The sequence below is a fragment of the Genypterus blacodes genome, unplaced genomic scaffold (assembly GCF_046128005.1).
Source record: "Genypterus blacodes isolate CSIRO-AG114 ecotype Tasmania unplaced genomic scaffold, CSIRO-AGI_Gbla_v1 ptg000058l_1, whole genome shotgun sequence".
Taxonomy (NCBI): Eukaryota; Metazoa; Chordata; class Actinopteri; order Ophidiiformes; family Ophidiidae; genus Genypterus; species Genypterus blacodes.
In genome coordinates this window covers 1,976,692-1,992,500 of record NW_027466870.1, presented here as the reverse complement: position 1 = coordinate 1,992,500, position 15,809 = coordinate 1,976,692, and the positions used below count along the sequence as shown (strand labels likewise).

The 15,809-nt window shown below is 48.1% G+C and overlaps 1 protein-coding gene across 1 annotated transcript in view; it reads right to left on the bottom strand.

Annotated features, from left to right (window-relative positions):
- Window positions 1-15,809, bottom strand: part of sema6bb (sema domain, transmembrane domain (TM), and cytoplasmic domain, (semaphorin) 6Bb) — a 109,583-nt gene that overhangs the window by 29,334 nt on the left and 64,440 nt on the right. Inside the window, exons 6-12 of the mRNA XM_076153253.1 lie at window positions 11,580-11,678; window positions 9,847-9,937; window positions 9,332-9,451; window positions 8,711-8,799; window positions 7,548-7,765; window positions 986-1,117; window positions 700-849 (exon numbers count right to left, since the gene is read on the bottom strand). Of these exons, the coding sequence (XP_076009368.1) occupies window positions 700-849; window positions 986-1,117; window positions 7,548-7,765; window positions 8,711-8,799; window positions 9,332-9,451; window positions 9,847-9,937; window positions 11,580-11,678 (899 nt within the window). The remainder of the gene's footprint in view (window positions 1-699; window positions 850-985; window positions 1,118-7,547; window positions 7,766-8,710; window positions 8,800-9,331; window positions 9,452-9,846; window positions 9,938-11,579; window positions 11,679-15,809) is intronic.

Sequence of the window (15,809 nt, the reverse complement as noted above, 5' to 3'; positions counted from 1 at the left end):
TCTGCATACATCCGGCCTCTGTAATCCCCTGGTGGCTATTGGCCCACAGGAGTCCATACAGGGGGATGATGGGAAAGAGAGAGAGTGTATGAATCCATGCATATACTGTATGTGAGAGTGTGTGTGTTCGGTGTTTTACACAGCAAAAGTCTGACTGAGGGTAAAAAAGTCTATTTATCATTGAAACGGTTTGATTTATTTGAAGTAAATAAGACTTTTGGGATCCAATCCAAAGGCACATTAGAGAGATTTATTTAATAACAAAACATCCAACAAATGCAATGAGAGAAACTGACACAATAAAAATCTAAAAACAGCAAAAACCTCTTTGAGCAGCGGTAACGATGGTAAATAAGAGTGAAAAATAAAATGTGTTGAGTTTTGCCTCTCAGGCTGCTCTCACTCTCTAATTGGAGAAGCTTGTTTGAGGCCATCAAGGCCCGGGAGATGAATGCGGTCTACATACTTATAGAGAGAAAATATTAAATACTGATTTAAAGCCAATTCTATCATTTTTACACACTGCTTTTTGAGATTGAAAGTAACTTGATCTTGAGCTAACCTTACGTCTCCGAGCATGAATCCAACTGTAGCTATCCACCTCTGCAACTGAACCTCCTACACAATTGAATGTGTGTGTCTCTGTGTCTGTGTGTGTGTGTGTGTGTGAGAGAGAGAGTAAAGGGAGCACCGCCTCACCTGACCATGGTTCTTACTATCCAGGGTCTTTGTCCGAGTGATGGAACGGCCTCGTCCATCAGAGGGTGAGTTTTTACAAAGTTGAGCATCTCATCTGGGAAGGCGTTGGAGGAATTGAACCTGGAGCCTTGAACAGCACAGCCACCAGGCCTGTAGGAGGTTACCATGGGAACACAATGAATCACAACTAAATTCATGTCGCCTCTTACGTACTGTTTATGTGGGTGTGATATTAGGATGGAAATGCCACCAGTGAGTGTATTCTGGTGTGTGCAGCTATCAGCACCTCGGCTTTGGGATGACTTCATCGGGAACAGGTGTCCAAATGGACTCAGGTGATTTCTGCTCCTTGAATCTGCCTTCAAACACTGCAGCCAGCTGCTCCATGTCAAAGGCGCACACCGCTGAGCCTGGAATACTGGAGAGAGAGAGAGCGAGAGAGAGAGGGAGAGATGGAGGCATAAAATGGTGAGACAGTGGCAAATAAAGACACAGACTGTCAATCAATAAACACTTTGAATTGATTTGAAATGACTGTCAGTCATGTGGCGGCTGAGCTTTGCTGTGTGCGGTCAGGGCGGCTGGGAGAGAGAATAAGTGACAGTCAAAAGAAAAGATAAAGCTGATAAACCCCAGACTGGAAAACAGACTGTGAAAGATGGGAAAGGAAAAGAATGAGAGAAGTTGGAATAGAGTAGCAGAATGTCAAGGCAGAGAGAGAGAGAGTGAGGGAAAGAGAGGGAGAGAGAGAGAGAGGGAGAGAGAGAGAGAGAGAGAGAGAGAGGGAGAGACAAGGGGGAAGAGTCAGAGGCATCCAGCAAAGACCCGAAATTGGATTTGAGCTGTTCATACTTTGACATTTAATGCCTGAATACAAAGGAAATTGTCACTGAGAGACGGAGAGACAGACAGGATGAGATAGACGCTGTCATCTCCGTGGGCAAAGAATAGATGTGCGGCGGATGCAATAGCTAGATTAGACCCATGAAATGATCTTGGCTGGAATTCCTGGAATATAAAAAGGAAATGGGGAATGAGTCGCTTGAATATTCCGCCGCCGTCTCTCACAAAGGGGAGGGAAGGAAATGAAGCCAACAACACGTTCAGCTAAGACAGCCTCCTGCACCTGCGAGGTTCTTTAACTTCTCGTGAACCTACCGACAGGGGAGTGGAACATCTGCTACGGAAAAATGTCCATAGCCCACACACACACACATACACAAGACACACACACACACACAATCACTCACACATACTTAACCCCCAGATACGGAAAGATAGATTCATCCTCCCCGAGCACGACCTTACATTTTTGTACAGCAAGCTAATGAAAAATGGCACCAGAGAGACAGAGAAATAAAGAGAGCAGTGTCAGGATGAGATAAAGGATGAGTAAAAACACACACACGCACACACATGCACACACACCCCTTGTTTCCTGCTCTGAGACTCTTACAGGCTCACACTCTGAACAAGTCCTCATCAGTGACTAATACTGTGCGTGGTGTGATTTTGTGATTGTGTGAGTTCGGGGTGTTAGTGACTAAAGGCGAAAAACTTCCAAAGCACACACTGACACTGAATCACCTGCGACCTGCTGCTACCCACCGCCCACACACACACGCACGCACACACACACCCCATCTGTTCCTTTCCCTCTAAAAATCGGTTTATGTGCAACTGGTGGTTGGACTGGGCCCCCCGCTGAGCGCCGTTCCAGTCGAGTGGCCCTTTGATAGTCACAGACGGGTTCGTTCGGGGACAGATCGATGCCTGAAGGCTGGATTTCGGTCGCCATGGTACCCCGCTGACCCATTCGACAGGGTCTCGTCGTCTCCCCCGGCGCTTATGCGACTCAATCCCGGAGGCCTGCGTCGGCGGAGCTGCTGGCGCGTGTGTGTGAGACGATGCGGCGTCTCTCTGAGGAGCACAAGTACCAGATGTTTCGGGGCGACACGTCTGCCAGCCACGAACTGGCTGCCAGCTTGGATTAATTTTCTCCGTTTCCACTTTCTCCTTCCCTCCGTCTCCGTCTGACTGCAGGCCAGCGGCTCGGCCCTGCGTAGGATACACACTCACAAAGGCCAGCGGCTCGTATTTACGCTCATTTCATCCTCCGATATTCCCTCTTATCTCCTCTTCCTCCATGTGTTTATCTGAGCTTCAATCTCCTGGCTGGTACCTGGCGTCCCTTCTCCCATTTTGTCCTTTCTTTTTTACTCTTTCTCCTTGACCGGGGCTGAGTGACAGGCTGTCGGTGCTGGATGCGGAGTGTGTGTGTGTGTGTGTGTGTGTGTGTGTGTGTGTGTGTGATTGAGAGCGCCACCGCAGAGTCCAGACTACTTTCTCACTGCTTAATAAGCTGGCTGACAGCTTGGAACAGCACAGCCCCCCCATGGACACGTCCCAAAAGAAGAGGAAGAGGAAGAAGAAGAAGTTTCAATGTCAATCCTCTAATTAGCGGCTTAAGTCTGAGAAAGCCATACAGCCTCCAAACTCGCGGCGTACAGTGAAGACCTGGAGTCTCACTGAAAAAGCCGTACGTTCAGTCAAATCCCGGCTGCTTCCTAATTTACTCTGCAAATTTGTCAACATAAACGGGATGTTGTTTCGCTTGTTGACTGATTTGAGCCAAACTTTGCACGCCGCCAGAAAGACGTAATGATTCTCCTGCAAACACACACACACCAGACAGCCGCACACACACACACACAAAGTAAAGTGGCATAAAATTGCTTTAAACAGCATTTTTAACTATTAGCGGGGAACATAAAAGGTTTTATCTCTCGCAAATTTTTGTTTTTCTTCTCCTCATCATACTTTTATGTAAAAACCAAATTCAACAACGACACAGAAGAATGATCGTAAATTATTCATAAAGCACAAACTGGACGGCACTATTTTGAATAAATACACTGCAAGGAGATAAGTTGTGTGTAAAACGTTCTGCGCCTGAGAAATACTAACTTTTAAACACACACACACACACACACAATTTTTCAACAATCCAATCCACGCAAGTTTACTTAAAGTTCAATTAGACGTCTCAGCAATTTGATCTCTTTATGTATTATCCTCTTTCTGTCCCTTAGCACTCTGGCCTCCTCATTTAGAACAATTAGGCAGCGGGTTAGAGAGATTTGACTCCCGTTTCCCCCTTGTTTGTACAGAGAAAAATGGCTACACATCAAACAATCCCTGATCAACGTTAATACAGTAGTTTTGTGAGTTCAAAAAGCAAGACGTGTCGCTTCTCTGTTGGAATACAAAAAGCTGAATGGAACGTAATCGTGATTGACGAATGGTCGGGAGCTGCTGGCGTTTTATTCTCCGCAGAAACAGAAACCTTTCTAAGTATTTATCCGTGGAGTGGATGTGCAATCACCCGTCATTTAATCCTGCTGATGAAAATGGATGAATTAGCATGAGGCACATATTGGTCCTGACAGGTTCATTTGTGGACGTTGGAGTGGAGCGGTGAGGTAAGTGTGTAAGGTTTGATCCGTTCAGGTGCTTTTGGGAACTTACTGTCAGGTTTTGTCAAATTTCTGGCAAATTTCATCCAATTTCGTGCAAGATTCTTTCAGCTTCACTCCTCCTCTTATCTTATCCTGTATTTATTTGTATTCTATATGTTTCAGTGCTGTTATCTTTCCTTTTTACCCTTCAAAGATTCAAACCGGCCTTGTTCTCACTTGTGGCTTTAATCTTCTCTTCTCCTCTTGCTCCTCACATTTCCCCCTTTAATGGCTCTCCTTTAATCTTCACTTTCAATCAGTATTCTTCTGTTACATTACTCTGCCTTTTTCTGCCTCATGTCCCACTTTGAACATTTACAAACGTCTCTGCTCCTGTCCTGACCGTCACCAATCACCCTGCGCTCCTCCTGGCCCTCGTCCACCTCCTGTGCGGCTGCGTGTTCTTCCTCTCTAACACAGATTCTATCCACTACTGTATCTCCTCCATCTCCTCTTTTCATGAACCCCAAACCTGTTCTCCTCCCGCTCCTTGACCTCCTCCTCATCTACCCTCTTCGGCTATGTTTTCCCACCAGGCCGTCCTGCTGTCTCACCTCCAGTCACCCCTGTTTTCTTTACTACCGTAGCCAAACACGGCCCTCCGCTCTCAGGACGGCCCTTGATTGACTTCACTTTGCATGGGATGTTTTCCTCTGCGTTCCTCCACAGCTCCATTAAGCCTAATGAGTCCACTTCAGTCCACTCATGCAGCCGCGCTCACTTTCAGCTGACAAAACAACAGCCAAGAAACACACACACACACACACACACACACACTCACACACGTTGCAAATCCTCACACCGGCATTCATTTCCTCTTGTTGCTTCTCTTTCAACACACAGACATTTATTTCAGGTAACTAAACAAAAGCGAAACGCGCTCCCTTCGCTCGCTTCGTCGCTCCTCCGCTGCTTTCTTGACCTCCCCGTGCTTCGGGAGCTGCGAGTGCGGGGAAGGCGCTCGGTAGGAAATCCGAGCTCCTCCTTTCATCCTGCCTTTGAGGAGGAAAAGGCCCGCAGCTTTAGATGTTGATTCACAAAGGGAAAAGCGGCACCCGGGGGCGATTTTTATATATTTGGAGACAGAGGGATCCCACAGTCCATCATAATTGAGGAGCTGGAATGTGGCTGTAAAATTATCCCTGGTGTGTGTGAGAGCAGGAGTGAATAACTACAGTGTGTCCAGCGGGGGATGGAGGGGAGAGGGAGGGGTGTTAGAGAGCAGGGCCCAGCAGAACCCGTCCCAGTCTTCCCGTGTCCCGCTTCATGCCGCTTCCCCCTGTACGCCGCCAGCCTGAGCAATTTGTCTGGCCAGCGTTCAGCCAGCGTGGGACCAAACGCCTCACCTCACACCTTCTCTCTCAATTTTAACTCCTCGTTATGCCATCGCATTTTCTCCCTATACCTCCATCCAAACCGCTCATTCAGTCATTCAGGTATTTAAAGTAGATGCCTGGAAGAAGTTTACCCAGCCAGGGGCGCATGTGTGTGTGTGTGTGTGTGTGTGTGTGTGTGTGTGTGTGTGTGTTTGTGTGTGTGTGTTCAGCTGGTTCCCCTCGATGGCGTGCTGTAAATGCTGCTATCTGGGAGTCATTGTAAAGCCTGTTTGTGCACGTGTGTGTGTGTGTGTGTGTGTGTGTGGAGCTTCCATCTGTCTCGTCTCAACACGCAGATAAGATGCAGCTGATGAAACAGTTTGAGATCTGGAGGAGCAACGGCCGCACGTGTTCTTCATTATTGACTTCCTCCTCGTCCTCGACTCTCTCATCAGTGTCTCTGTCCCCTTCTCTCTCTCTCTCTCTCTCTCGCCCCCTCTCTCTTTCCCTTTCGCATTCTTCACACGTTGTTCTTTTCAGATACTTTCCTCATTTCCGTTTAGGGATTCTTCCTCATTTCGCTCCCTTAAATGGATCTAAATCCAATTTTTCCCCTCTTCCTTCTTTACTCATTTCTCCCTCAAGTGGCCTGAAAACATTGAGAATGCCTGGAATTGGACACTTTCCCTCCTGCCTCCATCACAGTGTTACACAGTGTAGTCCAGCGGATGGAGACGCAGCCCTGCAACTGGTAAAACACATTACTTATTTTTAAATTCCTTTAGAAAGAAAACAACCTGAGGCCCTATTTGACTGCGCCTGTTGTCTGGTGATAAGTAGCTCCTGGCTGCTTTTGAGTGGGAGACTCTATTGATTCCAGACCAGAGTCAAACTGCAGACAGTTGCAAATATTTCTGAGTGCTTGTATTAATGTGCTTGGAGTTCCACATACAGTAAATGACATAAGACACAAGGACAGGAGATTCTGTGAGTGCACCATGTGATCCTGGCTGTTTGTGTTGTTGTGTTCACATCTGGGCCTCAGTCTGGTTCCATACATGGAGACGCTGCACTTTGCATCTCAAAGGGAGAATTATTCTAATTTTCAGTATTAAAATTAAAATCATGTTGAATAAATATACGAATTTACCCCCGGTCTGTTTCTCTGAGCTTTAACATTCAAGACTGAGATTTCAGTTAGACACAGAGTGAGACAGTGTAACAAGGAGGCAGAGAAGAGTGTGTCTTGTCTCCTCTCCTCTCCTCTCCTCTCCTCTCCTCTCCGCTCGTCCCTTCTCTCTTCTCCTCTGCTCACCTTTCCTCCCCTCCCCTCCCCTCTCCTCTCCTCTCCTCTCCTCTCCACTCCTCTCCTCCCCTCCCCTCTCCTCTCCTCTGCTCCCCTCTCATCTGCTCTCTTCTCTCCTCTCCTCCCCTGCCCTCCTCTCCTCTCTCACCTTTTTCCAATTTCATCTTGTCTTTCATGGCCTCACCCTCCTGTCCTCACTGAACACGCTCCATGTGTCTTACATTACGTCGCCCCCCATACTCCTGACCCGTGCGGCCCGTTGGCTCGTCTCTGGAGGCTTTGTGGGGCCCGGAGGACGCTTTGCTCTTTCCCCCGACTTCATACGTGAAGGAACAAACTCTGGTGGGCTAATAAACTTTGAAGGTGAGCGGAGTGTGTGTGTGTGTGTGCAGACAAACTGGCTGTCAATCTCCGTCTCCATGGGTAGTATGTCATGATGCGTTTCACTGTCAGTGTGCTTTTCTTAACAACCACAGTTTGATGAATCCCATTTTCTCTGTCCAGACAGAACCCCACTTCAACCTTCATATACTGTACACACACACACACACACCTGCACACACGCACCCACACACACACACACACACACACAGCAAGAGAAAATGAGCCTTGTTTTTGCAGGCTGCATGTTGTAGGCGGGTATCGATCCAGAGCGTCTGTGTTTGTCTCTTCTGTGGTATTTCTGGGTGTGTGTGTAGGTGTGCCTACCTGTTTGCCGGCGTGGAGAACACCCCCAGGATGATGTCCCTGCCGTGCATCCTGATGACGGGGCTGGTGGAGTGGAGGAGGTTAAAGTAGAAGTGGGAGTCGCCGGGGATGGAGCAGTTGAGCCGGGCCTTCAGGAAGGAGGTCCACTGCTTCTCCAGGACTCGCTGAGAGCCGCCCAGGTCCCGCTTACACACCCGAGACACACGGGACACCACCACCTTACAGGAGAGGGAGAAACCTTCCATTACATCGCAGGAGAAGAGACTCTTCTAAAGCTCCACTCAGCTCTGCTTATTATCTCTACTCTGCATGCTATTTGCATTGTGTAAACCCTGATTTGAAATGTTATTGTTTCGTAATCTAATATCAATTATTCAGGAACAGGCCTGGTGCTGTTTAAGGATCTACTCCCAGAGTAAATATGTCAAACCAAAGCCACTTCGCCCCAAATGTGGATTGATAATTTATACGCAAAAAAACGTATTTCATAATGTTTAAACTTCTTCTCGTTCATGAATATGTAAGAGTTCGGGCCTGGTTTGGACCGGAGCTCATGCAGGGGAGTATTAGAGGCCCATCGCAGGGTTAATGGAGACATGATCTGTTTGCTCACAGGGTGATTTGTTGGATTAGATATGCAGACAAACAAATAGGAGCAGTAAAGGTCAGCGTGGCTGTGGGGGGAGAGTGGATATTGGCGGAGCAGAATGATATCACACCAGCCTTACACTCACACACACACACTGGAGCAGCTCACACACTCTCACACACACACTGTACCCATCCCCTGGAGACCACAGCATCTTATTCTACTTTTTACTCCATTTCACACTTTTGAAACTATCCACATCATAACTAAACAATATATAACTTTGAATTAAAGAATTAGAAAGGTGATTGATGTGTTTACTCGTTCTGTAGAGGCACAGGGGTGAGGGAGAATGTCCCCAGATTTTACATGAACCGTATTTTTTATTCGGTTTTTGCAGTGTGACTTATTTCTATCCCTCCCATGATACACAAACACTCCCAGCATCATATTCTGGCTCTGCCTCATCGTCTCCTCCAGAGGCGTCCGGTTTGCTGCTACTGGTGCCCGTTTTATGCTTTTATTAAACAGAGATATTTGCAGAATTTGTTACTCGTCGGCACGGCGATCACACCTTCTCCAGGTAGTTGAACTCCATGGCGATCTCCCTGAAGAAGAAGTAGATGTGGGGCCCCCATTCCACGGCACTGACAAAGAATGGCTCTGTGTGGAGGGAGAGAGAGAGAGAGGGAGAGAGGGAGAGAGGGAGAGAGAGGGGAATGCAGAGTAAAGGTTAATTAAATATAGATGAAGCATGAGAAAGAGAAAGAGGGTCAATAGCAAACAGCATTTGCTAACACATCATTCACGTCCGCAGAGGTAACATGAGGGCAGTGAAGAGGAAGAAGAGGCCACGCTAAATTTCATTACACACATCCAGGGGATTTCACACCAAACAATAAGTCTGTTACGGCTCCCTGAACTTTTTTACAGAGCCGAGTTTCACGCCGGCGTAGCTCCGCCTCCAGACCGGCTGTAACCTGCTGTGTGTGTTTCACTGTGATGATCGGGTGTAATGGAGCCGTGACCACGATGATGCAGGCAGGTTTACTTGTCATCTCTTTGTGTCCAGCCACCTGAGCAGACAGCTGTCAGGCCGCCGCCGCCGCCGCCGCATCTATCCAGACCGCTAAACGGCGTGGACACAAACTCGAGAACAACATGAACAACCAGAAGAACAAAAAGGCCTCAGTACCTCTGAACCACTTGGAGTCGTGTTTGACGGTGCGGAGAGCGAGACTGTCCCCCAGGCTGCGGTAGATCACTGCATCGATGGCCAGGAAGTCTGTCACTGTGGCTGTAAACAGATTCCCCTCTGACACACACGCACACACACACACACACACATATCAGCCAGCCTGCCAAAGCATAACTGCAAACAATAAAGAGGGAGTGAATGTTGCTGTGTTACCACGCTGCTGCTTCATAAACACGACTGACCGCTCAACTGCGACTGCGTTATTCCCTAAAGAAGCTTTTTTTTTTAACTCTTTAACTTAATGATAAATAACAGCAGGATGTGTGAGCAGCTGATTATTGTGAGTTTAAATTCAATAAAGCACAAAGAGCTAAAGAGTTAAACTGAAGGAGGAGCAATCTCAAAGTCTGTTTAAAGAAAAAAAACCTCTAAGGAATAAACTCTTACAGATATGATGAGAAGAGCCAAAAAGTGTGTGTGTGTGTGTGTGTGTGTGCGTGTGTGTGTCTTACCTGCAAACAGAGCAACGTTGGCATGTTTAGGGTCATAGGGGCATCTCGCCATCCCACTGACCGCATCGCCCACCATCTCCAGGGTATCTCCCTATTACATTACACACACACACACACACACACACACACACAAACACGCACGCACGCACACACACACATACACAAACAATATGATTGCATCTACTGAAGCATTGTGAAAACAATCCACAAGAGAATGGCAATTAGGGTGTGTTACCGTAAGTGCAAACTAATGATTCACTGGTGGCAATTAGGCGCTGCAACAACAAGAGAATCACACACACACACGCATGCATGCATAAATAAACACACACAGACACACACCCACACACACAGGTCTATACATCCACGTAAAATCATAATGAGAGTACACGTTTCTTGATCTCTCTCTGCTGCCTTTGTCCCTCTGACACACACGCGCGCACACACACACACACACACACACACACACACACACACACACACACACACACACACACACACACACACACACAGATTCACTCAAAGCTAGCCAGGGGCAAATGATTTTAGCAGCACCAGTGTGACTCTCATCTGCAGCTGGAAATGAAATAATGTATTTGGTGTCATTTCAATAAAACTCGGTTATAAATAAAACAGCAGAGAGAGAGAGAGTATCACTAACTAGTCCCCAGAGAGAGAGACAGCCGATCACGCAGAGACAGGTGTGTGAGTGTGTGTGAGATACTGTACTAGAATGTCATTAGTGGCTGACAGATTAATGGGGGCCGGGTACGACTCCCACCATGTTTGAAATGTGGGACTGAAAATAACATTTACGTATGTGAAATAGTGCTTTGATAGAGAGAGGATTCATTCCCCCTCTCTCTCTCTCTCTCTCCCCCTCTCCCCCGTCTCTGTCCCCCTCTCTCTCTCTCTCAGCTGTGTTTAATATTCCTGTGGCGCGACGCCGAATCATCAGAGGGAAATTATTAATATTCATATGTAGATTTTTGCTGTCGACGGGTTGAGTTCAGCGTCTGCACCGTGATTGAGCGAAGGTGGGATTGTTTGGGAAGTTGAGCAGTGTTGGGGAGGAGGGCTCAGGAAAAGCAAAGTGGTGATTCCGGGGAACATAAAGAAAAGAGCTGTGAGTCTTCTGATCGTGTGAGCGGCTAATTGATGGGAGTCAAATCAGACTTTTGCGCCTCCGTTCCTCTCAAACAGGAGCTTTAACTTCCAGCCAAAGAATCAAAGCAATCGAGTCACGTCCTGACGCAACCCCCCCTTCTTTACCCTCCTCTCCTTCTTCTTCCTCTCCTTCTTCCTCTTTGTGCTCGTCTTGATCAGCCGTCTCTGACTCTCACTGATAACGAACTCGACAGACCGCAAAGTTTAACCAGCGAGAAATAACAACTGTTGTACTGAAGGAAAACAAGGCGGCGGAGCTGCCAGACAGCGGGGATAAATAACTCCCAGGGAAGAAGAAGAAGAGGAAGAGGAAGTCGCTGAGCAAACACTTCTAATCAAGCTCTACATTTTCACCTGATCACACTTTTTAATTGAGACGTGAGAGTGACGGTTCACCGCCGCAGAGAGATAAAACATTCTAAGACTTTTCTTTACCGTTGACATCAAACTACTCATAAGTTTTTAATGCATCGCTCAGAGATCTGGCACAGGTACGACTGACATGATGAGTAAGTGTGACTGTGTGTGTGTGTGTGTGTGTGCATGTGTGTGTAGTCTCCACTCACAGTATAGTTGGCACAGAGAGGGTTGAAGGCGTTGGTGCCGCAGACGAATAGGCCTCCCTGTCTGCTGAGCAGCACCTTCATGAAATTACGGCATTCATCCTGGAGGGAGAGAGAGAGAGGGAGAGAGAGGGGGAGAGAGGGAGAGAGAGGGAGGTGGGGGGGGAGAGAGAGGGATGGGGAGAGAGAGAGGGAAGGAGAGAGGGAGGGACAGAGAGGAAGGGAGAGAGAGAGAGAGAGAGAGAGAGAAGGGGAGAGAGGGAGATGGGGAGAGAGAGAGCAAGGGAGAGAGAGAGAGAGCAAGGGAGAGAGAGGGAGATTAATCACGTGCTGAACAGAATAAAGGCAAAATGATGGAGTGAAGAGAGGATTTTACATTTGGCGGAGCGTTTATCTGAACCGTGGGGTGAAATGAAGCTTTTCAGCGTCCTGATGTGTGGAATTATCAAACCATTAACACGAGTCAGTCACACACACAACAATGACACACAGCACGCAGCCACATTCAGCACGTGCACACGCTACACACACTCACACACATGCACACAGAGTCACGTATACACATTGCGTCCGCACACACCGAGGCTCCGCCCTTAAACGTTTTCCATCGACAGACGGAAATGGGAAATGGAACGGAGCCCGGGGACTTCAGAGCAAACAGCAGATTAGAGCTCATTTCTGCATCTTAATGAACTCAAGAATGAACTCTGCTCGTGCATCCAAATGAGAGTTTATCTGCTCCACGGAAAGAAATATCTGAGTGCTAACCTTCAACCTCCATCCACAAGGCATATTTGTTGAGTTAATTTCCGACTCCTGACCTTTGATCTTTAAATCCAAAACACAGCGGCGGCGGTTTGCCTGATCGGGGCAGCGTGAGCCACCTGTGTGTGTGTGTGTGAGTGAGCCCAGGGTACAGGAGGGGAGATCACACAGGGCACACAGCCAAACACACTCCCCCTCCCCAATCCCCAGATCATGAGCGTCCCAGCCAGGATGGCACCAGGTCTGACACACACACACACACACACACACACACACAGGCACACACACAGAGAAAGAGAGGGAGCAGATGGGGTCCTCTTCAAAACGCCGGTCGGCAGTGAAGTCATAGGAAAGAGAAGGAGCGGCTGTAACGCTGCGGCTCTAATGATGAAGATGGTATCGGTGCCAAAAGATACGTGTGTGTGTGGGGGTGTGTGTGGGTGTATGTGTGTGTGATGGCGTGCGAGAGATCAGAGGGGAGACATGGATATGAGAGATGGGTGAGTGTTATTCCAGATGCTCCACCCAACCCAGAGCAGCCCTCCAACTTCCAGCTCCGCTCCCTCAGGCTTCTCATTTTTCAATGGTGTAGAAAAAAGGGAAAGCGTTTATGTGTGTGTGTGTGTGTGTGTGTGTGAGTGAGTGTACAGTGTGTGTGTAGCAACTGTGTCAAGTGTGCGGTGTAAACTCCTAACGTTACAGGAGCGTGTGACAGAGGCAGAAATGATTGACTGATCTGAACAGTCACTCGTCGCTGCATGTCACCAGCCGTGTGTGAGTGTGTGTGTGTGTGTGTATGAGTGGCTCCCCTCCACCCCCACCCCCCTGCCCCGACAAACAGCATGCGTTCACATGTCTATGGTGCGTAACTGTGTATGTGTGGATGGCGGCACAGATGCAAGATCCTGTGTGAGAATCATTTGCATGGCGGGGGGCAGTGTGTGTCGGTCAGGGCTGTAATCAAACACACACACACACACACGTGAAGCTCTGACTAACAGTCCCATGTCTTAGCCGGCAGTAAACACGAGACGCGGTGCGCAAATGAAGCCATTTGGCAGCGCCTGGACGCATTAAAGTGAAACGCCGCATGATCACGAGATGAAGAAGAAGAGGCACTGCTGCACTTTCAAAGCCTGAATTCTCATCGCGTTAATTCGATTTAGATTCCACTCACAGTCCCAGATTAAAGATATTGCCATAATCCACCCCCTGCTGCATCCCTGCATTTAATTAAGAATTATTCAGCGATTCCAGGAAGCCATTTGGCACTTTTCTGCGTGCCGGTCCGCTCTATTCAAAGCCCAATTTGGGGAGTTGGATTAGATTTCACTGTGGTTTTCACGTTGAAAAAACAAACCAATTACGAGGGATCAAGCAGTGAATCACTGAATTAAACAATCAGATATAAATCCTAATGCTGTACGTCCTGATGCCTCCTCCTCCTCCTCCCTCGCTCGCTGGGCAGGATCCAGGCAAAACAGCCACCTGTGCTGGCTGGCAAGCTTTCCCAGGGCCCAGACGACTGCAGCCCTCTTCCTCCTGCTCCTCCACCTCCTCTTCCTCCTCCTGCTCCTCTTACTGACGGTGGCAGCGCTGCCTGGGATCTGAATAATTAATCTGCAGCACAGATGTATAACGCAGAGCCACAGCCGTCTCTGAGAAATATGTTCATAGATGTGAACGGAGGGAGGGGATGACAGAGTGGAGAGAGTGTTGGGAGCATGTGTGTGAGTGTGTGTGTGTGTTTGTGTGTGTGTGAGTAAACATGTTTGCGTATGTCTGCCAGGCTCATGTTTTGCAGATGTTGACCGCAGCAAGTGCATTCGCTGCTACTATCTCACACACACACGCACACGCACGCACGCACGCGCGCAAGCACACACACACGCACACGCACACGCACACACACACACACACACAAAACCTCATATCAATTTATTCACATATAAATGCAAGCAAGCACAAGCAAATGCCTCCAAACACACACACACACACACAGCGAGGGTCGACAACAGGTTCTCTGTTGCTACAACACATGTGCCGAGAAGCGGCTGGAGCAGCCAGACACCATTAAAGCTGAACAGACTCCACCTTTTGCATCTGTTTTCCATCTATTGTCCGGAACTCAACTTTTGGGATGATAAACAACACACTGCTTCAGAGCGAGCTCAGTCGGGGCTCAGTGTTTGTTCTAATGATGAGGTTTCCTCCGCAGAACCTAACCAACAACACTTTTGCCTCCAGCTATGACTCATCTAATCCACATTCCAGTGTTTGGTCTGACCCCAAATACAAAACAGGTTCATAGGTCATTAAAGCTCCTGCTCATCTTGCTTGCATTTGGAGCAAACATAGAAACCCTAATGGTCCCGTAAAAGATCCGAAGTCATCATAGTGACCTCCTTTAGTGATCTTCTTACAATGGGAGCCATCTAAGGTACGCTCGTGTTAGGAAAGCTGCTCCTCTAAATCTCTCAACTTTCCATTACATGCCTGGCTGGTCCCCTGATGTTAGAGACAAGAGGGGAAAGGAGCGTTGCCATGCCAAGAGACGCCATTGAGCCAGAACTCTTCCCCCCGCACACACACACACACACACACACACACACACACACACACACACACTCACAATCATACATGCGTAGGTTTGTTCTCCTCCGCTCATCAGCAACACACCACAAAATTCCTTAACGCAAAGCTGGACAAAAAACAGAGCTCTTCTCTATGACAGGAGGAAAGTGTGTGTATGATTGCGTGTGTGAGCGTGTGTGTGTGTGTGTGTGTGGCCGGCGGACAAATTATTAAATTAAGAGCGCTGCGGTCTTACTCAGCAGGTTAAAAGCTAATCTGCGTCCCTTTGCAACACCCTCAGCTCCGTTTGATGGTAATTCAGAGTGAACACACCACAGGCCGCAAACAAACATCAGAGACCGGAGGGACAGAGAGCGAGAAGGAGAGAAGGAGAGAGGGAGAGAGTGAGTGAGTGAGATTAATAGAGATAGAGAGGGAAAAGGAAGCAAAATGGACTGAAGGGAAGAGATGGACAGATAGAAGCAGAGAGAAGAGTTTCCCAGGCCCATCAGCCGACCTGCAGGAGGCCCTTAGATCATGAGGTCACGTCAGCTCCTCTCCATGATGGACACACACAGAAACACACACTTCTTGACCCCAGCAAACTCCTGCCTGGCAACCTGCCTCGTTCTCATCATCATGACTAATTCAAAGCAGCGATATATCAGATTAATAAGCCTGATCTGATGTCCGGTGAAGACGTCCCCCCTTTAGGGATTCGCAGTTGTTTGGCTGTGATCGCTACACAACTACACAAAAGCAGAGAGAGAAGAAGTGATGTGGACGGAGGCGTGGGACATCCTGGACAGATGGCGCAGTGGCCACGTAAAAATAAAAGCGACACAGATTTGAAAGATAAACATCAAACACGATACCGAGCGTTAGAAAGCCTGT